This window comes from Gambusia affinis, linkage group LG10 (assembly GCF_019740435.1).
Source record: "Gambusia affinis linkage group LG10, SWU_Gaff_1.0, whole genome shotgun sequence".
NCBI classification, from domain to species: domain Eukaryota; kingdom Metazoa; phylum Chordata; class Actinopteri; order Cyprinodontiformes; family Poeciliidae; genus Gambusia; species Gambusia affinis.
Window position 1 is genome coordinate 20347635 of NC_057877.1, and position 27142 is coordinate 20374776.

Consider the following 27142-nt stretch of genomic DNA (forward strand, 5'->3'; position numbering starts at 1 on the left):
AGTAAGCTTCTACAATGCAGCCACAGCTGCCATGCACCAGTCCCTATAACCACCAGCAGCAGGCAATGAGACTGAAGCAAGGGTTCAAATCGACAACCCACCGAATACTCCTACCACTGTCACCACTATCGCCCCAAGGAGAAAAATAGAAGATCTTTGTTGAGTTACAGCCTCACCAGCTTTCTTACTACTCCAGGCTTCTCTAGCATCTAATGATATTCTGTCAGGAGATTTGAGGGCATCAACATACATCTACTGGATCTAACATCTCCCTTGCAAACTGTGTATAATATTTTGGTTAACAAACTTTGTAAGTGGGTTTTTATCAGCTATGGCTCTTAAATGATTGTCTTTTTGATAAGATAATTCGGTGATATTGCAAACGAAATCATGTCAGATTCTAGCAACGTCTTGTGTGAGGTCCGTAGTATTCTGTCCAAGAATCTATCCTCTTTCTATTTTATTTTACCCAAAGTATATTCATTGGGTAGTTCCCTGATGGGTTCCATAATTTCTACACTGTTGGCATTTATAGCCAACTTTACATCTAAAGTTATCCTTCTTGGTAAGATATTTGACCAGTATAAGCAGTGGCTTGGTGATAACAAGCTTGACTTACATGAATTCAAATTTAGCCAAATCTGTCTGCTACATAGATTGTAATAAGATATAATAAAACTTGTGGTTAAAATGTGAAAAAGATGACAGGAGTGCAGCTGAGATTAATGTTTTTATTAAATATATCACCTTTTTCTTTTATTACATGTCAGTAACAAAAGTGTACATAGAGTTAGTCACTTTGGAATAGATTCACATAAAATACAATTCTCTCTCCAACAGCAGCATGTATACAGAGCCGAGTCAAGCGGCTCACTCTTTGTGGTCATGTGGTCAAAGAGGACAGAAACATCAAAAAAAAAAAAAAAAAGACAGCAGACATGTAAATATTGGAGGTAGGTTAATGTAGAGATACCCGTTTGAGAGGAGGCTCGGGAGAATTGCCACCCATCATGTTATCTGCAGACCCATGGGATCATGGGAAATGATTTCTGAGAGTGTAGAGGATTCCCAACTGAGAGCTTTTGTATTAACTTACAGAAACTAATGTATAATTTTATTAAATAATAATAAAAAAAAAAACAATACAAAAATAAAAATAAAAAAAAGACATGAAGTGAAAAGGAACAAAAAGATCATTTAGAAAAACTTCTAAATGAGATTTGGTCACTCAGTGCTTTTGTTCTTGCTTGATTTTTCTCAAACCAAACCTCCAGACAGCTCCTTAAGGGTAGAGCGAGCTCAACTCAGCTGTGGAGCTGTGGGGGCCAAGATACATATATACACTTTATACACTCATAAAAATAATAATATAATAACAATAAGGCAAAAAAGATATAAATACTCATGAATAATTACAAATAACAAATAAAAAGCAATAAAATAAATAAGGCTATAGAGCATAATGTAAATGCATTAACATTAAAATCTCCTTTACAGAAAAAACAAAAATAGATTTTCTTTGTGTCTTTGGGATGGAAGTTTGTGGAGGAAGGGGGTTTTGGGGTTCAGGGTGGTTGGGACCTATAGCCCCGTAATGACAGTGTACCTGAATTAAACACCACCATGGACAAGGTCAATAAATAACAGCTACCCAAAAAAAAGGAAAAATAGTGGCTTGCTTCTTCGTTTCTTTTTTCTTCTTCTTCTTCTTTTTATCTCTCTTTCACTGTGAGATCAGACCAATCTCTTTAAGGACACTCGGCATCTGCAGGGAGGTCGCTGGAACTTAAAAGCTTGCCATTCCAGGTGTTCACGCACCAACATCGCCCCTTTTGTCCGTCCAGAGATGATTCACACTGTGGGGGAAACAGAAACAGAAAGCCTTCTTATTTCGACTGCCTTCATTTTCACACATCACGAGGCATGTGTCACCTTCAAACTGAAACTTGGTGCATATCAAGTTACACGTGGTTTCAAAAAACACTCAAATGCCTTTCAGTATTATTATTATTATTATTATTATTATTATTATTATTATTATTATTATTATTATTATTATTATTATTATTATTATTATTATTATTATTATTATTATTATGTTTAAATTCCTGTACAAAGTGTCAACAAAAGTGTTAGCTCTGAGAGTTTTCTCTGGTCGTGTCAGATTCCCAGCCCATTGCTGCGCACTACAAGTCAGCTGGCTCGATAAAGCTACTGTAGTTTTCCCTTGCCTACCAAAAAGACACTTTTGATAGAACATTTTCTGGACATGAGAAACATGAACAGTCATGGTGTGGAAACTGAAAGAGTACCACTCAACATTTTTATCAATGTAGTGATGCTGTTTTAACGCTACAGCTGGGAAGCAGTGAGTGGGACATCTGAACAGCAACCAACTGAAGCCGCTACCTTAGCAGAGAGCCTGACTAATTTCACAACTAATAGCTTGTAAACTTGCTAAGCAGAACATATGTAGACTATATGGAATTACATAATTTTTGGGGGGTTTACATATCAAAAACAGAATAACACATGCATGGACAACATTAACATAAGAGCTTTAAAGAATATATGAGAGTGAATTTGTTGCGTTACAAATCCCAGCATGCTTTTCAGTCTCATATAGGTAAGAAAATAAATAAGTAATGGGCCCCAGATGGGATGGTCTACAGCTTTCATAATGGCTCCGTGTTAATCACCTCTACAGGCTGCATGCAGAATTACTGTGTAAAAAGGAATCCCATATGGGTCCAAGATGTACTGAACAATTTGAACTGATTTTATTAAGGCCAATTTGAGACCCAGTAAGACCTGCTGTTGTTTAGTCAACTAAAGCAGGTCTCCTATAAGAAGCCTGAGAAAAATCTGCTTGAAGCTCATACACAGGTTTGCTGAGAATGCTTGGAATAAATCAAATATCATGTTTCAGATTTATGTATTAATTGATTTGAAAATACCAAAAAAAAAAAAAAAAAAAAATGCCTAAAATCTATGTGCATCATAGATTTTATGCATTGGTGTCAAAAGACACCAACCTGCTTGGGTTTGTAAAGGCCACGCTTGTCACAGTTGGGGAGGTAGAATTTGGTGAACTTCTCTCCTTGTTTCTCTTGGGATTTGGTAATCTTGTCCAAAGCAGTCACCAATTCCAGATGACAAGGACCCTAAACAGAAGAAGCAGTGGCGAACGGATTAATCAAAACATCATTATCACTTTTTCCCAAGCAGCAAGCACGGGGGTTCTGATATTAAACTACAAATAAAACTTAAGGAAACACGAGTCTCGTTGCATCCCTCTAATTTCAAATAGCGCACCAGCTCCCCCTGGTGGTCACCGGTCATCTTTAAATCCTCCAAAAAACTTTCATCCTCTCAAAAATCAAAATTTTCACGCTAGCAACGTTTGTCTCACCTGCTCCACCAGTTTCCTGCGAATGGCGATGAGTTTGGCTTTCATGCTCTCCTGAGCCTCAGCCACAGCCCGCGGGTCAAAGGGGAGACCGGGAAGGTAGCTGAAGCCGGTGATGGCTGAGTTGTCCATCTCAGCGTCTGGCTCTCCCTGGTCTGGTGGAGGAAACAAGCAAATGAATGAATGAACGAAAAAAAAAGTCTGACTGGCTAGACTTAAATCACATATATGAGGAACTCGTCCGATTCCAGCGGTGCGGCTGTGGGATGTGTGACCGTGGACATGGGAGGCCTACCTTGAGTCTGGGGCTCCGGGGTGGGCGCCGGCGCAGCGCTCTCCGTGCATACGGCCTGTCCGCGGGTAAGGGAATGCAGTGGCCGGGGGTCGCCGGGTCTCGGGGTGCATCTCAATCCGGAGCCGCACGGCGCCGTGTAGATCCCGCACAGCTCCCCCGCCTTCAGGGCGCAGGCGAGGCAGCATCCGCATCCGGGCTCCCGCAGAACCTCGGCACAACCGGGCGCCACCGCCGGACACTGGCTCAGCCGTTCCGGGGTACACGGGGCGCATCGGATCGGTTCTGACCCCACCACCGGGGACCCCAGCGTCACCGTAACGAGCAGCGAGCACACAGCCACTGCCACAGCTACGTGCCTCAATCCACGCATAGCCAACATGTTCTGAGTATTAAATTGGAATATGTGATGAAGAGCAGTTCAGAAAATTTGCAGATGAAAACGCGCCGGACGGAATTCCCACGATTGCTGCTCTGTGCCTTTCGTTTGATTTTTGGAAGATGTCAAACTGTGCGTTGCGCGCAGCCGTATTTATAGCCGGTCCTCTGTGAGTGTTTGACGCATCGGCGTTATGAATGATTTCTGAAAAGAAGGTGTAATGATACGATGAGCTCTGATTGGCCCGTCCGTGTCCGGTCATGTCGCTCATTTGAATACAACAATCACGTCAATATTTATTTTGGAACAGGCGGTGCTTGGCACGTATTGCTGACGACACCAGTGTTTGATGTTGCAATCAAGGACCCCCTCTTCCTCCCCAACCCCCATTCTCACGCGGGTGCTACTCCAAACCACCGCATTTTAAGAACAACATACAGGCATTAAAGTCAGTTTCAGCTTATTTCCATAACTTGAAAGGGGAATGTGTTGTCACTCTGGAGCTGAGCTGGTGATCACTTTAGTGCCTGATTTCTGCTCTCACACAAACGAACCTCTATTTGTGACATTATTGTCTGTTCATGCGTGTGTTTCTCCATTAATTGTCCTCAAAATAACGCCTTACACAACTTTGGGAAAAACTAATAGCTTAATGAGCGCAAATTACGCACGCCCAGACTGCGCGCCAAGAGCGTGGGTGCGCTGACCGCTCCTGTTTGACGTGAGAAAGCATCCCGAGCACTGCGGCGGGATAATAAAGCCAAGTTTCAGAAATAGCAGCGCGAATAAGGGTCGCAGTTTTTGTCAAGGGACGGGTAAACTCGGGACTTCCGTATGCGCAAAAGTCGGGCTTTGGAGTTCTTCCAGGAGATGCCCCGTAATTACCCTTTTCCTGGGGATAATAATAGACCGGAGCTCTGAATCGGGGCAGTCTGACATGACCACAGACACGTCCCTCTCATCGGCTTCCTCTGGGGGGCTGTGAGGGTCCCACGCTAGAGAAACCTGCACGTTTTCACGGCTTGCTGCAAAGACGGCTTATGCACTGTCACTCCTGCCCAGAATGTGACAACGTTCCCCCCATTTACAATCACCATTCCATAGCATGCCTGCTTCCTCTGCTTCACGCCCTCACCTGGGTCTGATGACACATTTCAATTCACATCTCCTGTCTCACTTTCTGATGCAATGGAACGGAGTCCTCTACATGCAACTGCCTAATGGGATTGCATCATCTGACTACTGGTGTTAACCGTCACTCTCACCTGAGTCTCCGTCTAAACGAGGCTTTTATATAGGCTACTGATAATCTGATTTTGCTAAGAACATTTTCTACCACCCATCCTATGACACATCCATACAGTCAGATACCTGGTATACAAATTGAGAAGAAAAGGTGTCATTTCATTTAACTGAATCATATTCTTTTATTAAGGTGACATGCGACAAAACTGCTGAATTTTAAGCTAAATATTGAGTCAACTCATCTTCTCAATGACTAAAGGTTTAAATATTAAAGACAGTTCTGAGGTAAATGTGGGATCTAACCTGGAGCTAGCAAGATGCACTTATGAAATTCTCCCGTGATTGCTACATAGTACAAATTATAAAGCAGATATTGATTATACTAAAAAAAATTACTACTCATAAATGTTATCTGTATTTTTATTTTTTTTTTACTATACCGTTTAGTAAATTAAGGATGTTTCTAAAGGCAGTTTTAAAAATATAAGCACTTTAATGAATAGTTCTTCTGTAGAAAATACAAAAACTTCAGTATCAAGTAAAACTGTCTTTTTAGAGATTTATATCATGTCATAATGTTATTCCCTCATCAAAACCATACCTTAAGTGTTGCTTTAATGGTTTTTCATGCATGTTTGACAAATTCTTGAATCTCCATTGTCTTTTTGGGTTGCCAAAATGTTTGCTCTCACAAAGCTCCACCATTTTCCACAAATCTCTTCCTTGGAACTGCAGTCTCCAGCAGAGCTTCAACCTCACAGAGCTCCCCTCTCGTGCACCTTACCCACTATGCGCCTTCAGACTAGTGGCAGCAGCAGTTAGCAAACACCTGGTGGAGCCACAGTGCTACTGAGGTTATCATACAAACTACTTATCAGTTCAACATGCCTAAGAAGAGTTGTAAATGGCGTAGTGGAGGAGCATTGTTGCGATAACGTGAAAGAGTAGGAGTTTCTCAAAGAGACAGAGGCTATTTTAAAGGCTCAAATTATGAAGTTAAATAACTCTTTATGTCATGATAGATATATATACAGCATTTCTTAAAGTATTGGAGCTAGTATACTTATTTGATTGTGCGATAAAAGTTCACTATGTGCATGGAAACTATGTAATTACATCCCTTTAAAATGGCCTACTAAATTAAACATAAACAGTGTCTGCACTTTTAGAAGTCTGAGTAACAAAAATACTCATAAATTTGGACACACACAACAAACGCTTTAACCATTTATAATTTTTAAATATCTTTATTTTGTGCAGTCAAATTTCCACATAATCTTTTAAAGTAGTCTATTACAGCAGTTCCAGAACAGTGTTTTGGGGGCATAGCAACCTTTTAACAGATATTTGTCAGGCTAATAGTGTTTTGTGAAGTGTTTATTTAGAAAATAAAGAGGGGAAAATGGAATAAAAATAAAGAAAAACAAGGGATTAACATGTTTAGTTGATCAGTGTAATGTCTTTCAGAAACAAGCAACATGCACCTAAAACCTGAGAGAAGACCTGCGGGATCCATTTTCCTTCAGCTGGTCATCTCCTATATGCAATCCAATACTTTTTAAAGAATTACCTTTTTAAGGCTAAAGTATCATTTTGTGTTTTTGTTTTTCAGTCAAGACATTTGAAGTAATATGCCATCATGATTCATGGGTGATTGAAGTTGTTAACACGGCTGTTTCACATGTCCTTGCTTTGAATACTGGACTGAAGGCTGCATGTTCAAAAGCACTCTAAGCTGCCCTTGGATGAGGGATTTCATTTATGCTTGGGTTTACTGTATGTCTTTATGCTGCCTCATCACTGGCCCTGCTAATAGTCCTTCTGTGTGGGTCATTGCTCATTGACTACACAGGTGTGATGTAAATTGAATGCTTATATGCGGTTTTGAAAATAATTGAATGTAATGTCTTGGAAGTAAAGCAGAAGATGAGTAATAAATTTGAACTTGTTATTCAGTTTTTCTGATACATTTCAGCAAATCAACAAAAATTTGATGCTAATTAAATGTTGTTTATTTTTTGTTTTCTTTTAGAAGCAACACATCCTGTGTTATTTCATCACAGAGGCAAATAATTCTGACATTAACTGTAAGTTGTTACTTTATAGTTTCTATAACTTATCTTACCAATTAAATATGTTCATTATTTTTTTCTGTGATGTTCAGTATTATAATTTGTTGCATAGAAAAAATATCAACTTTGACCAAGTAAGTTTAGAAAAAATCTGAAAAAAAAATACAAGAACAAAAAACCTTTAGTAAGTGAAGAAAAGCTTTGATCGAATTCTCTGAACTACATTACAAGAAACAATTGCTGCTTGAAAGGAAGATTCAATTTGCAAATGCAGGCCACACCTAAATAGTAAAGACAAAATGGAAAAGGCACAAACATTGACGACATTTGGCTGGAGTCCAAGACAGTTTTTCAGTTAAGTAGAACAAGTTTGAACCTCCTTCGGCAAGGTAAAAGAAAAGTATTTGGAGGTGAAAAGGGAGTAAGAAGGTGTGAGGATCCATTGAAGCTGTTGAATGAGACGCTTTTAAACAGAGGCTGAAGTGGGAGTAGTTCAGGTATGATTTTTATCCCAAAATTGTATTATTTTACACCCAAATAAAGATGGCTGAAGAGCTCCGTTATCACTTTTGGAGTGATCAAAGCTGAAAACTGGGGCTCTTTTGAAATGTCCTTACATCTTTAACATGTCTAGAAAAGTGGGAGACTCATGTAAAAATAAAAGAAAAACAACAAAAAAAAAAAAACCAAAAAAAAAAAAACAAGCAGCTCATAAAATGTACTGTAGCAGTGCATGATGATAAGGCTGCTCTTCGTGTCACAACGCATTAAAAGACTTCCTGTTGGCTGAGAGTGAGCAAAAACAAACCACATTTGGACATCCTGTAGAACAAATTGTATAAGCTGTACATGAAAAACGTCACATGTTTAATGGAGAATAGCTTTTTTTTTTTCTTTCTTTTTTTTGTTTGTTTTTTGGAGTTGTCACATCTCTCTAAGCCAGAGCAGATTCAAAGCTGGAGAGACTTATTTAAAATTTTTTGCTGCAAGTCTAAATTTGAGGAGAATGCACAAAGAAAATCTACAGAAGATGATAGATAAGATTTTTTTAAAGTAGTTTAAACCATGTAAGTATAACAAGTTAATGCACAGTAAGTGATCATGTCAGTTAACATAAAACGGGGTGAACTTTTGCAAACTTATAGACAAAAACAAAATCTACATCTATTACTGTTTTGAAATTTTTCTCATATTTGTTAGCTATGTCCTTTGACTTATTGGTGCATGATGATTTTATTTATAAAAATTCAGTCTGATTTGGAAAACAAAGTAATGAGCCATCAAGTTTTGCAAACATGTTCGGTTTCATGGTAATGAATAAAAAAGATGGAAGAATGAAAAATAGTAGCAAACCTTGATTTGTACGTCTAAGGTGTGCAGCATTTGAATTTACGTGAAAATGTATTAATGGGTGCAGAACATATTTTTGCACACTACAGAATAATTAATATGCTTCTTAGTAATTTTTAGATTTAGATTTTTAAAATGAATGTGTCAGGTATTGAAAAAAATATATTATTGATTAAAATGGTGGTTTTCTTAAATCTGTCATGCAAAAAAAACTTTTTGCTTTTGAAGCCACAAAGAAGCACAACTGTATACGTGTGGAAGGTCACATGCTTTGTTTTTTCCACCTTGCTTGAATAGAGTTGGTTCTTCTGTTAAAAAGTTTCATAATTTTGATATGAAGTTAAAGGTTTTCCTCAACATTTTTCTTGATCTAAGCACACCTTGTGTTCCCAGCTGAACTGTGATGTAAAGATGATGTGGTGGAGTGGTGGCTCGAGGTCAGATGATCATCCTGCAGCTCTTCCAACCTAAATCCCTTAAAAATAACTTTTAAAGTCATCTGCTGCCACATAAAGTCAGCTTTGTGGTATGGCAGTGCCTGGCATGGCTGGAAAAACACAGCATGGGATCGTGTTTTAATTAGCAGGTTGATGCAAAGAGGGAGAGACATGCAGCATTAAAACATGTGAAGTATTCACATTGAAGAGCCACATGTCAGATTCTAGAGGCGGAGTGGTCAAATAAAGCCGAGTCATCCGAGGTCATGGACAGATCCGCTTTCTCAAAAACATGTCCAAACAGCGGGCTTCATCGCTACAAGCCGCCGCTGGGTTTGTGTTTGGGAAAAGTGTTGAAGAAGAGGGCCGCTCTCTCCCACCTCTTTCAGGTGTCACATGATAAGGAGATCAAAAGGCGCTTGGCATTGAACGTCCCAGGAGTGGAATGTTTGTCTTTGACGTGAGCAGCAGGGAAAAACAGTCGTGTTGTTTCAGGGGGTGCTCACACACACAGTCAAATACAGATGGAGGTCTCCAGAATCCACGTGTGATGATTCAAAGCTTCCCCTCATTTTCAGGGTGTGAAGAGCCGGTGGCCACGACAGGTGATCGGAGGAAAACAGAGTTGTTTTGAACATCCCCTCAGTACAGAATCTACATCTGTGTGAAGCCATGGTTATCGTGTGAGCAGCACTGTAACTCGGCTCTGCAGGCAGTTTTCATTCTTTAAATTTATGACTGATTGTTGAAATTCTTCCTGTAAAGAATCTCAATAGTTTTTCAGTTAAAACATTTCTTGTCCATGTTACTTTCTGAAGATGTGATTAGACAGTACCAGACTATCTGTTCAGCTACGGCTGTTGAGTCTGAGTTTTAAATGTTATTATTTTAGATGTTCTTTTTTTTATCTTATTCACCGTAAATAAATTTTAAAAATGTGCAAAAGTGGAGTATTTCGAAATGCAAAAAACTGTTTCTTGAATTGAATTGAACTGAATTAAGTGATCACATAAAAAAAAGAAAGAAAACTGGCTGGTTGCATGATTTGCAAAGAAAAAAAGGAAGTAGAAACAACGGCAATGGATAATTTGTGTTTTTACTAATTATCCATTAGTAAAAATGGATAATTTTTACTAATTCTCACTTCCTTGCAAAGTGAGATTCCTCACTTTGCAAGGAATCTCCTGTGCAAAGTGAGTGGAATTTGTATTTTTATGACCACAAAACAGTCACAATTATTACTGTTTTATAACAGTTTCATTTTACATCATCTAATTTTTTTTAATGTAGTCACTTTATTCTTTATGCTGGGTCCTGCATTGTTTTCAATGAGTTCATTGCAGCTCAGTTCGACAGTACACTGTGGTCCCACGTGGCCTTGTCTGCAATTCAGAAAAGTGGCACAGAGCAAAGTGTTTTTGGACGACATGTATTATTTGGATCTCAACCCAGTGAACAATCCGTCAATGGAACCGGTTGGGTTGTTTCCACTATCTCACACTTTCTCTCTCTCTCTCTTTATTGGTGCAAATCTGGATTTTGGGACTGGACCACTCTGTTCTGGGACACATCTGCGGCGGGGCCTGTTTAATCGGCGTCCTCTCCCATGGCTGAGAATCAGCAGTCAGGAATGTGATCTGAGTGGGCACAATGACGCTTATCCCCCCCCCAACAAAGTTTTGTTTTTCTTCTCCTCCTCACAAGATTTCCTTAATCGGATAATTCCTGTCTTATTGAACAAGGAGCGTAGATCATGGGCCGAGCTCTGGAAGAAAAACACTGGAGCAGAACTGAGGTCATTTATGACGGAGGAGGCTTGGACCGTTCTCACAGCTTTACAGGTCTGAATGGAGGGAGACGTTTATTCATTTGGACCCCAAAATCTTGGCGTGCTGCAGGATGGTCCACGTGTGTGAGTGTTTCCAAATGAGTGTGTATGTTTGCAAGTTTGTGATTGTACATTTGTGTGTGGGAAACCCAGGAAATCCAGTCTCCCATGCGCCAGCATCCATTGTGTTTGGTTTCCTCCTCTCTCTGTCCTTCTGAGTGACTGTGTGTGTGTTTAGCTGCAGAGCTTTCCTCTCTCGCTGTGGCTCTAATGAGACAGAGGAGGAAGTCCAAGCAGGAGGATTGCACTTGGCAGTGTTAACTGGAAAAGCTCTCATAAATGGGTCAGAGGATCTGTGTTGGTAGGATTATTATGTTCAAGAAGAAAAAGAAATACTGCTTTCCTCCAAACTGTTTCTTCAGACACGCTTCTCCCTCCCCCTCTCACTCCATCCGTTTGCAGATCCTTTCTTCATTCACAACAGAACAATCTGTCCAGAACACGCACATCAAAGAATCCAGCACAGTAAATAAAGACTGGAAGATCATATGCAGAGAGGGAGAGCCGTGGAATAAACCCAGACGCCACCCTTTGTGATGTTGACTGGATTGACTCTCTGTGGTTCCACTTCGCTTCACTTTCAACTTTATTGTTTTCCGGGAGGAACGGATAAATATGCACAGCATGCTATAGCAGGTTTCACAAAGTAAAATTTTAGATATGTCTTAAACACAACACCGTGCAAACATCTTGACTTGTTACGTTTTATTGGATTTGTACAGGTTTCTGCACTGTGTAACAAAATAAGTACATAAATTTTATGTAGCCTGCCCTTTTCACATTAGAAATATCTCAAAGTGCTTCACAATGTAGTATAAAATAAAATAAAACAGAGGTGTGCCCAAGATGTCATGAACAAAATGAAAAAGAAATGAAGACGTAAGAAAAGTAGATGTAATGTTGGATGGCTAAAAACACCACAATAAAAATAAAGTATAACAACTTAATGCCATGGCCATTATGGGAAGGCCGGTTTGAAAGGATCCTTTTTAAACTGCTTTAGACACCACAAAGTAATCTGCTATCACCGAGTTTTCCAAAAGCCACAAAAAACGTGCAAACGAAGTAACCTTTCTGTAACAGCTGCAGAGATATAGAAACAAATTTATGTCAGGGAAAATCCCTGATGGATACCTTTAGGCTTTTAGGCAAGTGTGCATATTCCTGAGTCATTCAGTCGGAGTCAGAAAAGTAGACCAAAATTGCTTCTTACGTCAAATGTGCAAAACTACAAGTCATTCATCTTGTCACTAGTTTTTATTTTAACTACCAGATTTCTTCTGGCTCTTTGAAGATATTTCAAGTTTTTCTTTAGGCTTTAATTGTTTTCAAAATTTTAACCGTCACTTGATTAACCTCTTACACCCTAAGCGAGCCAAGGTCACACCGGAGGGTCCGTCGGGTTCTAAAGGTTAAAAAAATAATAGGTTTCAAGAGGAAACGTATTGCTTCCTGACCCACTGTGATAAGTACAGACAACTGTGCCAGAATCCCATACATTGAATACAATCCTTTACTATAAATGAACAAATAGACTTCTGCTATTTGCCCTGAACTCTGTCACTTCTCTGGGCTTTTTTAATTTTATTTTTTTATTTTTATTTTTTTTTATTGGGAGTTTTTCTGGTTCACTAACAACCAGGATAACTAACAGTTTAGTTATGTTCTGTCCCTTAGCAGAGACCCAAGCCAACCCAACATGCCAAGTAAAATGATTCTGCAGCTGATAGCAAATGGACAAAAAGGAATAGTTTGTGTAAAGACAAAAGTCAACAGGAGAAAGAATAACTTTCTGAGCATCTATATTAAGCTGAGAGCTAATTTTCCTTTTAATCTATTAATCAATCATCTATCAATCAGTCAACTTTATTTATAACATTAGGTAGATTTGGTTATATTGTGGTGAGTCAGCTTTTTTGCCTGACAGGAAACATTAACACAACAATAAGTACAAAAATAACATTCAAATTCGTCCAGTGCTTAAGACTGCTTTTGCTTTGAAGTGTGAGCTTTCAAGATAAATAATTACGATTTTACTCCTGAAAGAGAACACTTTCTGACCCCAAAAGTAAAGAAAAATGTGTGAATGTGTCTAGCACATGCAACAAAGACCTTGACAATGCACACGACGAAGGATTTCTCTTTATGATCAGGAAGTTAAGTGACATCATGTAATAAAACACAAACATAATGGACACATCTTTTAGAAACACATACTTTCTTTTTATGTTTGTACAGTCATTTATGAGGTTGTTTGTACAATTATGAGTCTAAGGGTTAAAATGTTGTTTCCCAACTCTGTTTTTCCACAGGATTTGTCAACTTTCCACAGGTCATTGTGATCCATTGTTTTTCTAGGTTATTGTGACATTTGCTGCATGTTTTAAGATGTTTTCCACCAGCGCTTCATATTTCATCACAGTGATCAGAGGAGACCAAACAAGCGGTAGCAGCACAGTTTAGGTTCAAGAAGGTCACTGCAGCTCTTACACAACGTGGAGTTCACTGACCTGCGGTGTATCTGTGCAGTCTGTTGTGTGGAAAACATCACATTCGCATTTGAGAGAAACACACTTGCAGTGGGGAAATTCTTGATGAGAAACAGTCAGGATGAAGGATGTTGTTTTCCCCTCTTTTAATCACAAATGAGCAGGTTGGCCTTGTGCTGGACAGGAACAACTTTGTGAAAAAAAATCTTTGTTGAAAGAACTTTTCAAATTTGCATAGTGAAGAGTTGTCCTATAATATGTTTAAAGCTAATGTTCTCTTGTGTGATAAACCATATAGAATTTCTTCACTTTCAGCCATTTTCTATACAACAGATATATCTATAGATATCGATATCTATATCGATATCTATATAGGTATCTATATCGATACCTATATAGACATCTATATAGATATCGATATAGATATCGATATCTATAGATATATCCATAGATTTATCCATAGATTTATATGGATGGATGGATGGATGGATAGATAGATACTTACATTGGGATCAGCATATTAATCTATGCGTACTAGAGTCTGATTTACTTTAGTAATGATGACTCTTTACGAAACAGTTTTTTACAGTTTTAAAAATTCAAAGAACAGGGCCATATTCATGATTTTCATGAGCAAAATATTTTTGTGTTTGTGCTGCAAATGCAACCCGTATTAATGCTGAGAAACTTCTCTGACGTAAATCACTTGAAAATACACTCAAACTGATCCGAACAAACAAAAATACAAGAAAATGGAACATTTACATTTCACCAGATGCTTTTTGGGAGAAGGGTTGTGTTTGTCCTCCCACGCTGTAATTTCCAGCAGAGTTTACAGTAAGGGATGACACACTGGGGCATTAAGCAAGCATTGAGAAGAGGGTCATTAACCCTGCAAAGCGTTCTGGCCTACTGCTATCTTCTTTCTCTGCAGCGCGATGCAGGTGGCTGTCACGCTGTACCACAGCTGCAAAAGAGATCCGAAAAGGCCCTTTTCCTCCTCTTATCTCAGAGTGTGCGAATGTTTACGCTGGCACGTCTGAGTCAGACATGCTTGATTGTATCTACGAGTCCAGCAGGTTGTAAACACTTGCATGCGTGTGCACATACACACACATTTATTTATTTATTTATTTTCAGATATCAGCAAATTGACTTTTAACATCCTCTGTGGTGATTGCACACAATCACCATGAATCACAAAGCTAAAAGGAAGGGTTCACGGGTTTATCATTTGCCAGCTGGAAAACACAACTTTGATGTTTACATGCTGGGGCATAAACTTGTTTTGTTGTCATGACAACTGTCATTCAGGATGCTGAGCATGCCACACCAGAGGCTACACACACACACTCTTTACGCTGCTAATGAATGTTTGGAGGTTGTTTCTTCCTGCAACAGGACTTGAAACATCCTTTCGCTCACAGAAATGGACATGAGGATAAGACCCTACTGTTGTTTTGTTTTTCTCTGTCCTCTAACAAGAAAAACAAGGCATGAGAACGAGGAGAAACAGAAACCCCCTGAACATGATCCATCGAGGTCCTGGACTCTTTCAGAAGATAGGAATGTGAAAAATTCTCCCTCAGGACAATTTCAATAAATAATTACAGCATATTTCAGCCTTTGAAATACGTCACAGAGATACGTTAGTTTCGGAACATAAAAACACAACACAAGCCAACTGGTAAGCCTATTATATCCAGAGTGAAATGTAAAAACTGGCTACTAACTAGGCATTATTTTAAATTTGAGCCATTTGTAGAACTATCATTTTGCAGCGATAATTTGCAGTTACTTTCTTTGTCACTGTAGAAATCTCTTATATTGCTAGAGAGATATATGATCTCCCGTTTTTTTTTACACTTCTTTTAATAACTGAGGTTTTCACACATTTGTTTCTGCAAAGTTCTCTTAAGTTCCTATCACAACATTTAAAAGTAGAAGTCACTACCTCTCCGCCACTATTCTTGACACTTGGAATGCATTGTTACAGGGCATTAGATTGAAATAAATACACTGAGACCATTATTGTGGGTCTCTTAGCTTCTTCATTAGTTTTGACATTCTCTGCTCTGTCAGTGTCTTCGGAGGTTTGCAGTTGTGCTATTCACTTTGAATTTTAAATGATGGACTGAGCAGTGATCTATAAGATCTTCAATGTCTGGTTTGTTTTCTAGCCTAGAACTGCTTTAAACCTCTCCTCCAGGCCTGTCTGCTGTGTTTATTCACTAATGTCCACTTACAAACATCTGGGTTTTTCACAGAACAGCTGTGTTTAAACGGTGATCAAAATACACAATGGTGGACTGTATTTACTAACAATATAACTTCATAAGAAAAAGGGGGCTGATGCACCCACACTTGATTTTTTTACTCATATAACATTTCGAAAAACCTTTATGCCTTTCATATCAGTGTTACAAAATGTTAAAAGTTCAGGGGTTGTGAATTATTTTTTACAATAATACCATGCATTCATGCCAGCCAGGCATTATATTTGCATTATCACTGTGAAAGCAACACTGACCTCCGTGTTTATCTTACATGGGCTACTTGTTTTTTCTGGCTTTACATAACGCTGAACAATGTTTGATAGCTTCTCTGTGGGACCTTTGTGGGTAAAAATGAGCACAGGTGTGTTCGTACTGCAGGAGACAACAACCCTGCTGGCTTTATTTTTATAATCTTTATAATACGTCAATAATCTCGCAGTGCAAACACTTAGTATAAAATATCATCTTTAACAAAATGTACATTCACATAAAACATTTCCATAAATACATCTTTAACAAAAGGAACCTGACAAATATCAAATAATTTAGAATATATCTCAGAAATAGACAATATCAGCAGGTAATACCTACATATAACAACTAAAACCCGTATCGTACAGTATGAAAATATCCAATTTACAGGAAAAATATTATGCACAAATAATTTCCAATAACTTTCCATCAACATTTTTAAAGCAACTTTATAAAAATCCTCATTTCAAAGCTCAAAGAAAGCATCTGAGATACTAGATATTTAATCTATGTTAAAGATAAGTACAACACCTTTGTCATTTAAATGCTCCAAAATTGACACTTGCCTTTTATTTTAGTTTTAAAAAACTGTCCAAGAACAGTTAAAATAGTAAAAATCCAGGCATTCAACACAAAAAAGATCCCACGAGAACCGTAGCCACACGCATTGAGTTGTGCTACAGCTCGACACGAAAAGTTTGATATGTTTATGAAAATAGGTTGGCACGTTTGAAAGAAACAGCTACCTGTTTTAATACAGCAAAAGCAGGGAGGAGGTTTAAAAGGAGGAGGCAACCCCCCTCCACCCCCCGCCCTTCCAAACCGATCTGCTTCAGCCTGGTGTCTATCTATCCTGAAATACATCCTCATTAAGATTCAAACACCGAGCTTATAAAGAAGACGTGTTAATAAAGCACCTTACATTCAAGAGGAACCGCTACTGTTAGCGCATGCATGAGGACGACATTAAAAAAAGAGCCTCTGCGGGTGTGCTGCTTGGCCTGCATCCGTGTTTCATCAAAGCATGCATGTATGAGCCGCAGGCTTGCAGGCATTGCATGCAAAAACTGATTACAGGAGAGTTAATGGCTGTGGTAAGCCGTACTGTGAGTGCTATACTATAAAATAAATCATCTGGGTTTGCATGACGAAGCCAGAACCAGAGGTTTGGGTGTCTCCTCATAAACACACACATTTTCTTTTCTCAACCAAGACGGTTTTGAGTTGAATAAAAATAGCAGAATAGAACATTTTAACAGGAGCATAAGTGTCTTCATAAACAGAAAAAAGGTTTTCTTTAAAAAAATAAATCATTCAGAGAAAAAGAGGGAATCACACCAAACTGAAACAAAAGTTCTCTAAGTCATGCTTCAACTCCACAGAGATAAAGACCAGTGTGGCTAGCTATGCACACTCTATTGGCTACAAACACTATCGGGTCAACTTAGGACCCAGCAGGCTACAGCATGCAAAGAGTGAACGCGCTGAGATAAGAGACAAACTGCTTTATTGCTACACTTTGACGAGGAAGAGTCTGGAAGTCAAGCATCACAGGGAAACGGACGGCAAACGCGACTGAAATGCAGCAGTGGCATCATGCACTTATAGAAATTTTCTTTAAAAAAAAAAGTTACGTGTGCCATCAGAAGGTTTTAATAAGGTGAATGGCATCCTCGACCCGTAACTGCCTTAAGGCAATGCCTTGTTTTGTTTTTTTGTTGGTTTATCTTTTGGCAAGATTATTCCATTACCTGCCTGCACTGATCAAAGATTTGGTTTTAAAAATACTCTGACAGCAATAACCCTGTTAGCAATTCATCTTCACTCAGCTCCAAAAACCCAGAAATCAACTAAAAGGCAACAAAAATGAGCCATACACATTTATGAGGACTGGCTGCTAAGGCAACAGCACTGATGTCTTATCTACACTCTAATAAAATGGTCAATTTAAAGGAATTCCCAGGTGTTGGTTGTTGTGAGAGGCTTGCATGCTACACCGTCAGTTGTGGAAAAAGGTTTTGGCAGATCCCAGAGACTTCCTTGGCCTTGGGTTGATGATGAAGCAACGCGGCTAAAGCATCCCATATCCTGATTGAGACAACCTGCTTCAACAGGAAAGGGAGAGTCCAATCAAGGCGTCAGACCGTCCCATAGAAAAACCAGACTTGAGTCCCGGCCTCCTGCTGAAGAATCAGCATATTTGCCTTCCTGTGCTCCAGAAACACATCAAAGAGCGGAGCCAAGCTTTTCTCTGCTACAGCGATTCTTTAACCCACCTCCGTTCTTATTTTTTTGTTTTCCAAATTCTCTTTGAGAATGCATGCATCACACCATTGCTGCAGAAGCAGATGGCAGGTATCTGGTGGTGCTGGTGGAGGGGGTTGGTTTGGGCACGCTCGGGCTCGGGGTCCTGATGTTGGAGTAGCTGGTCACTGTGGGTGCGGGGCTTAGCCTGGTGCAAACACTGCCATGGGTGAAGGCGCTCGACCGGCGCTCGCTGTTAGTGTGCTGAAGCTGCTGGCTCTGACAGGGCCTGCTTCCTTTCCTGCGGCCCTCCAAAAAGTATGTAAGCATCTGACCCTTGCCCTTCACACTGACCTGACCACGACACACGAAGTCGTAATAGTCGGTAATGAGGCGGTACACGTCCTCTGTCACCTGGAGGGTGAATAAAGATGACTAATGTTAGTTGGAACCAACATTTTAAATAGTTAAATATTAATTTGCATCGACTATTTAATATACGGTAACATAACATTATTACCACCTGCCTAATACTCTCTTGTCCTGTTGTGTTTTCATTAGATGTAAATGGAAAATTATTATAATTAACAGAAATAAAGGTTTTCAGAAATGTATCTGTGCATACTTGCATATTTCACTTTGTGACAAAGTTCCTACCATAAATGGGATTTTCATTAATGATCAAATTATTTTAATGTGTCTATATATGTATATATTATATATACACATTCAGTGGCAGACTGTCAGGGCTGCAAGAACAGGCCCTGTGCAAACACACATTATTTTTCAGAAATTTATATTTCACATATAAAAAATGAGAAATAAAGTCTCAAAACTAAAACATTTTCTATACATTGTTTTACGTTTTTAATAAAGACTGTTAAAAATGCACAAATCAAAAACTGTCCAAAGCAAAGCAAACAAAATGGATACATTTAATTTAATAAAGCCGTCAGAAAATGATGAAAACAAGCCATTTAAAGGATTACAAGAAAGTCTGGCTGCTTAGAAACAAAATATAGGTTTGTGTATGAAACTGTACCAATATTTTATGTCAACACTGAAAATAATCCATACCAAAACAATTATCTCAAAAATTCCACCAAAACACCAAACAAACAGAACACAGATGGTTCACTAGTTAATAACAACTTTCCTAGACCTATGGCTGGTTGCTAAAGCGAAAACATGACTACTGCTTCTTAAAAAAACACACTTAAGATTAGGTGAAAACATCACAGGGTGCATGCAGGAATTAGCAACACAACAGAGGCCCTTTTCGGAAATCCACTTGTTTTTACAAATCTGATGACGTCTTTGTAACTACTAAGAAAGCTGCATGGAGCTCTGCCTAAACAATCTCAACAACATGTTTAATGAGGGAAAACAAACTGTTTACATCTACGTTGCCATTACAGACAGAGTAGCTGTTGCTTGTAGATTGATACTTGGTTCTTGGGCAACTCCAACAGGTTATACAAATAAAGGCCTTGCAGGTTTTCGTTTACAGAAATAAAAGAAAGTCCTTCACAGGAAACGGTAAATCTCTATAATATTTGTAATAATCTTAAGCACAGAGAAGAGAAATGTTTAGATCCTGTCCAAGGCTCACATGTGTTATGTAACAGTAATGCTTTAAAAATCAGGACTGCACTTCAAAAGACGCAGTAAAGTTATTAATAATAAACCCATTAATTTTGCACAATAAATTATTTCTTACTCCCTCTTACATGATTTATTTTATCTGAAATGTATCGTTAGGCAGGTGTGGAACAACATAGTAAAAATTCTTCAGCTTGTCTTTCATTGTTGCACAGTCTTAGACCAGTATAAACTACAAATAACTATAATTTCTGGTTTGTTCATGCTGTTGTTGGCTTTAACCGAGTTGTTTGCGAAATTCAAATCAAATTAAATGTGCTGAGAAGATTTGTTGAAGTGCTCAACATCAGTGATCTCAGAATTATCTCATGTTCAGAGGAAAGATAAATAAAGATAACAGAGGCCAATTATGAGCTAATTATAAAAAGGTCATTGTGAGTTTTAGTGAAACTTAAAACATACTGAATCAGAACTGCTTGTATGCAATAGTTGGTTGGCTGCTACATCTCAAAATGTCTGCATAGCAATAACAGATTTGTCCAGTTGGTTGGCCTTCACTGCACACACCTGATGAATATTTTTAGTGACCGAGATGCCAAAAAAACGCTGGGAGAAAGTCATAGCAACGTTGTGCAATAGTAAAGAAAGAAAAGCGTCTGATGAATTTGTATTAACTATAATCAATAAAAAAAAAACAACATATATAAAAACATATGCTATTTTTTTGTTTAAAAGCTTTAAAGCTTCCAATGATAAACAACGTTTGTCATAAAGAAATTAATCATGGATTAAACTCTGATGCTTAACTTTTTTAGGAAAACATCAGGTTAGTCCATGTAATTTGCTTTAGCCCCAGCGTGGCTATTTGCAGTTAAGCTGCTGCAGCAGTACTTTAAATCTCATACCTGTATTTTTCCTTGGACTCCCGTACTGTCCATCCTGCTGGCTACGTTGACCGTGTTTCCCCAGATGTCGTACTGAGGCCTCCGGGCTCCAATAACTCCTGCCACCACGGGGCCAACGTTGATTCCTGGTGTAACCATAGTGAACAAAAGCCCCATAATCACATACAAACATGTTACACTCAATGTTATTTCTGATTTTTTACCATGTGACTTTGGTGTATAAGTCTTACAAATGAGTTGGTCTTAATGGATCTACATTTCTGGAAATGCCCTCCAATAATTTGTGACCAAAGTTTTTCCGAAATGTCCTTATTTTTGTTGATTTTTGTTTAACTTATAAAATTTAAAATGATACTTTCCCCCCTGTAATCAGTACCTGGAAGTTAAGTGAAATTTACAGCAGGTTGCAAATCTGATTTATTGAACATCCTGCATTAAGGCATCACCTTTAGTAAGCTTACCCAGTTTTTTTTTAGAGCTCAGTGCTAACACAAGAAAACAAACACAAATACTTTCATCCTTAAAAGCCACAAATTGTAAATGTTGAATTTTATAAACAAGTGGAATCACAGACAAAAGTAATTTTAAAGCATAAAAAAACAATCAAATCTTACAGATGTCTATGCTATGTGTGATTATTTCTCTTAACCACACAGTTGGATATCAAATTTATAGCAATGGAGGCAGAAAAATCTAAATCACTATAGCTCATCATTGTAAAAATCCAGCAAAGACAGACATTTTGGTGTAAAAAAAAAAAGTATTTTCTCTCCTACTACTACAAACTCAAGCATGTGAAATTACTTAAATAAGACAGGAATTTAACTGGAATTGTGCGGCATGACACAAAGATGGAGCTTTCTGAAAGATTATGTGGGCAAATGTTTCTTCAGAAGGATAATAACTTTAAACATATTTCTAAATAATATCAGAAATAGTTCACCAGACACAAAATCAACTTTCTTCCATGGCCATCCTGGTCCCAAGACCAGAAGCCAATACAAAACCTGTAGAGTATGTAGAGCTAATATTGCCACAATGGTTAAAGACCCATCTCCTTGTGTATTCCAACTTTAGAAAATATGACACAAAAATAAGAGTAGCTTGAAGATAAACTGTTTTTTCAAAGTTTTAACAGCAGAGGAGTCAGTAACCACCAAATTAGCAAAAACATGTGTCAACATTAATACACAATCAATAAATGTGATAGAAAAGGTCATGCTTTTCTAAATCTTTCACAGAGAGACTATGCTACTATCAAGAGGTAAGTTTTATTTGAAGGTGTTTATGCATCTTTACCACAGATGTCAGTAGGTGTGGGGGGAGCTGTATGTGACTGTCTAGAAAAAGGGGTTTCACACTGCATTCCTCTGTTAATGAGCTAACAATGGAGCCAGATGTGCTGCAGCAGAGCAACACCTAATAGTTGCAGGACTCTGGCCTTCAAATAATGCAGATTGAGACCACTGGTTTAGAGTGAGAAAATGTTAAAATAGCATGGGCTGTCAAAATATCCTCTTGAAAAGCCACCTTCTGTTTCTTAATAAAAAGCTGATTACCCTCAGAAGAAACAACTATTTTTATAAATGTGGACTCACTTAACACAAAAGCTCAAAGGTGATGATAGTTTGTTCCAAAAGAGTCATGGAAAGCATGAAATTTGTTTCTTCCAGCTAAAACGCTGTGGTATCATGTCGTAACAAATGAAGGGCAGTGTATCTCTTGGTTCATGTTAATGCCAGAAACATGAAGTTTGTTCAACTGCCAACTAAATTAAGCAAATAAAACAGCCTGACTCTGCAGACAGGATAGCTTATGTACACCAGTGTATACTGGGATTAAACAAAACTCTCCACAGGATACTGAACACAATGGACCCAAGAACTTCAGCTGACAGGCTTCCTGGAGGTGATGCTCTGTTTGTGATGTATTTTCCTGGCAAATTTACTGGAATGGGCCTCCCCCAAGGTTAAAAGGTCTTTAATGTTTGGACCACTCAGAGAGTATGGGTCTTTACTCACCTACTCTCAAAACAAAGTCATTATAGGACTGGTAGTTGATGGCATCCAGAACATCAAACATCTCAATGGCAAAGTCTGACACTGTGCATAAATGTGAGGTGATGGACTTTTTAGTCTAAAAAAAAAAAAAAAAAAAAGCACAGGTTAAAAGAACAAATTAGCTTGAAACATGAAAAAAAAATTCAGACATAAAAAAAAGCTATGTTCAGCAGAGAAGTATCTGACAGCTACGTCTTCAAAATATTCGAATAGATTTAAAGGATCTGAGAGAAGAGTCATCTTTCAGTTGGCCATACATGTACTGTAAGTGAAATGCTGCGTCTAATTTTTATCCACTGATTTTGTAAACCTTGATATTGATTTTAGCTGATTGAGATTTCTGCTTAAGAGCAGTGTACAAGAGCAAGATGATGTTTTTAACTGAAAATTGACTGTCTTGAAACAAAAACAAAACAGCTCGATCAGTCATCTCACAAAAAAAAATTACAAGAAAGAATTATGAGTTCACTCTTGGGTTGAAAAAAATATTTTGAAATAATAAAAGTGTTCAACTTAATTTTTAAAAGACAAACATGCAAATTTTCAATTTTGCATGTAATTTATTTATGAATTTATTATTACTATACACGAGGGGGCGACAGTGGCGAAGGCGGAAGGAGTTCGCCGTGCAATCAGTGAATCGCTGGTTTGATTTCCAGTCCACAAGACACTTCAGACTGACCCATGGCAGCAATAGCTACAAGCAAGTGTATGAATGCAACCTTTGAGATTTCAGTTTGAGATACAAAGAGCATTATAAATAAAATGTATTATTATTGTGCAAATCTTAAATGATCTGTCTATGTCAGTGAAAGGTAATCCCATTCCCAGACTGTAATCATTCCAGAATCTCACTGTAAAGTACAGCAGGTCTAATGTTATCAAAAGAACTGGAGAAAAAAAAAAACACAACTAAAGAGCTGCTGGCCTCATATGGCACATTTGGTGACATAATACTGGTTTATTTTTTTTACTGGAGTTTAGGGGACTTTATGATTGTTTCATTGGTTTTACAGTTATTAGAAACTGGACATAAAGTATGGACAAAAAGCCTAAACCTAACCCTACCCTATCAGAAACCCCTCTGAAATCAGAGGCCCTGAATAACAACTGAACAAAATAATAATAAAAAAGAGATATTATCACAGTTTTGCATTTTGTTGTACAACTGCATTAAGAATGTATATGAGCCTGCTTTTTTGTAATCCTAACTGGATTAGTTGTGTGAAAATCCAGAAATACTACAATAGAGCACTCTCCAAACAGCAACTGTAGCTTGAGGTTCTTTTAATCTCTGCAGGCATTTCAGAAAGGACTCCTTTGTCTGTCATCTTTAGCTTAGTTTAAGAAAGCTTCAGGAATGAGGAATGTACTAATGCCACAGAGATCAGCAGTACCTCACATTTTACGTGTTAAGTGTTTTAAACAAACTAGGCATCTGAAACACATTGGATCTCCACAAAATAAAGTTATATACTGTGCTAACATTCACAAACACAAAATCTAATCCTAATCTAAACACAAATACCATGAGTACCTTGGAAGCAGTCGTAGGAACCAGCCCCACGGCAGCCATATATGTGCTGCCAATGGTCTTGATTTTCTCAATATCCCTGTAGCACTCTTTGTCCATGAGCTGCAAAAGGTATTAAAAATGGTAAGAAACACTCCCATAAAACTTCTTCTTTTTTAATTTGCAAATGATCAGTAAATTTATGTATTGCAGCTAGAATATTTAAAGCAAGTTTTGTAAATAAGTGCTTCATGTTGCTGATTACAGATCCAACCAGGCCAAAAGTCATCTGCAAGTAATTTGTTACATTGAAGAACTTTCCCAACCATAACCAAAGCTCGGTATATTACATCAGTAAACATGGTATTTCTATAAACCTCACTGCAGCCCACAATCTCATTTTTAAAAGATGACGCTCTATATGTCACCCCGCAGCAAGAAGGGGCTCGTGGACCTGAGATCTGCAATGTGGAAAAAAACATCTAAAAACAGATGATTTATAGTACAGATGGGCGAATGGAATGAATCGTTCTACCAACCTCATCGAAGTCCGCAATGATCTCATTGAGCAGCCTCAAACATTCGACTCCCATGTTGTTCCCATCCAGCTCAATGTAGAAGTCATTGAAGTTGGCAATAGAGGCAAACAGAACACCAACTTGAGCGTAGGACTGATAGTAAAGATCCTAAAGGGGTGATAGAGAAATAATGTATTTGTATATTTTTTTATTCATTATATTTTATAAAGTTGTTCATGTTTCTGACTCTATATCACTGATAAAATATGACTAAGTGTAGAAAATCTTTACAATTTTCTGATAAAATAGTTTTTTCCTTTTACTTGTTTGTTCATAGAGTTCAAAAAGTGGTACCTTCCAGTATTTCTTCACTGCTAGTTTATTTGTCACACTCTATAATATCTTTTGACAAGCCCTCTCTTAACAATCCTCTTTTTATAAAGCTTCTTCCAACCACCTGCATGTATTGCTTGGTGCATGCTTTTTAATCTGAGTTTCTTTTTCAGCTGCTCAAAATGAAATATGAAATTGGGCAAAAATGGAGCAAAATCGCCAAATGCAAAACTTAAGCAGAACCCTCATCAGGGTTGATAATGACAATGCCGAAATGTCCACAGGCGGAAGCAGAAGTATCTGACAGTGAGAATGCTTTCTGCAACCACACTGTTAGTGGCCTGGAACCTAAAGTCCCACAGTGCCGTGCCTTCTATGGCTGAACTTTAGCCTAGAGGAAACAGAGGAAGTCTTTCTGAACGCTGCATCTCTGTGGGGGTCAGCTGGAAGCAAACTTCCTTGCTGATTTACACCATCTGATGCATTACCCCGTTGATTGTTGAAGGATAAACTACTGTTTTGTTTCTATTTTTACTTGTAAATTCCAAAACCCATAAACGTGAGTGTGCTGTTTCCCAAAACTGTTAAGAATAATTATGTAAATGTATGAGTAATATTCCTTTACAGATGCTAAGATAATCCATGTGGATTTTTGTGCTATTTAAAACTCTGCAGGCATTATGTGGATGCATTGATTTTTCACTGCTTTGTGCAGATTCCAAAAATTAAATAACTAAAAGTAAATCTTTATCTTGAGTCACTTCAAGTCTTTTATGCACTTAAAATGTCTGGCCGTAGGTTGTGTCTGGGGAAAGAATATAGATGTACTGAATTTTTACTTCTGTGAAGTCCTTCTAGTTCCCATTAGCTCTTTTTAAAAATCAGAATGTAGCAGTTATTCACATAATTTTCCTCTGACTTATTTTAGCAATTGTTGAAGAACCAAGATGAACATTTCCAAAAACTCTAATTTCTTTAATGCATTTACTATTTTTATGTCTTAAGCTTTTTGATTTAAACACCACATATAAATTCAGCTCAAGCTCTGTTACTTGTTAAAACGATGAGGAGATAATTAAGAAATAGCAGACACATGTCCTCTTTTTCAGCTGCTGCCAAACAGAACTGCATACTAAATACCTTCAGGTACTTTTTTATTTTATTTTAATTTCCACCTAAGGTTTATACTTGTTTCAGATCAGGTTTTTAAGCAAGACAAATATAATATAGGTGAACACAAAATGCAGATTTCAAATAATAATTTTATTCAAGTTTTTCCTCATCAGTCCACATAATGTTTTCCTAAATGTGTTGCAGATCATCAAGATAGTTTTTGGCAAATGTGATATTTTTGTGTTTTTTTTTTTTTTTTTTTTTTGTTTTTTGTAGGGTTGAGCTATAGTTTTGTCCTTGGAACTCTCCCAAAAGTGTCATTTCTTATTTTTCTCTTTCTTATCTTTGGATCATAAACACTGAGGCAAGTAAGGCCTGCGGTGCTTTTCTGTTTTGTAACCCTCCTAAATGAGTTTTTGATGTACTCTTGGAGTAACTTTAGTATTCACTCCAGGGAAAGTTTACCACTTTCTGATATTTTTTGCATTTATAGGTAATGTCCCTGTGGTTCAAGATCTATTAATCTCCTTCATAATGCAAAGAATGAGCTTATCTGCAAGACGTTCCTGCACTTTTGGTGGAGAAGTCAACCTTTTCAAATTTTTGTGGCATGATTTGTTCATTTTAGTTATTTTATTTATTGTTTCTATAAAACAAAGTTGTATTGTTTTATATGAACAAATATATTGAAGGTTTTTGTTGTTTGTTTAGGATATGCATGTGTTTTTGCTAAATGGGTGGAGGTCCTTATAAGGACAACATCCT

The 27142-nt window shown here is 37.8% G+C and overlaps 2 protein-coding genes across 2 annotated transcripts in view; both read right to left on the reverse strand.

The window, feature by feature from the left end:
- Positions 1-716: 716 nt before the first annotated feature.
- Positions 717-4251, reverse strand: igfbp1a (insulin-like growth factor binding protein 1a). Its single transcript, XM_044128280.1, has 4 exons — positions 3705-4251; positions 3413-3564; positions 3036-3164; positions 717-1856 (listed from the first exon to the last, which is right to left on the reverse strand). The coding sequence occupies exons 1-4, from the start codon at positions 4081-4083 to the stop codon at positions 1749-1751; spliced, it is 768 nt and encodes a 255-aa protein (XP_043984215.1). The 5' UTR covers positions 4084-4251; the 3' UTR covers positions 717-1748.
- An 11854-nt stretch (positions 4252-16105) lies between these two features.
- Positions 16106-27142, reverse strand: part of LOC122838016 (adenylate cyclase type 1-like) — a 42128-nt gene continuing 31091 nt past the window's right edge. The window contains exons 16-20 of the mRNA XM_044128281.1: positions 24953-25099; positions 24438-24536; positions 22862-22976; positions 20841-20965; positions 16106-18747 (exon numbers count right to left, since the gene is read on the reverse strand). Of these exons, the coding sequence (XP_043984216.1) occupies positions 18415-18747; positions 20841-20965; positions 22862-22976; positions 24438-24536; positions 24953-25099 (819 nt within the window). The 3' untranslated portion in view covers positions 16106-18414. The remainder of the gene's footprint in view (positions 18748-20840; positions 20966-22861; positions 22977-24437; positions 24537-24952; positions 25100-27142) is intronic.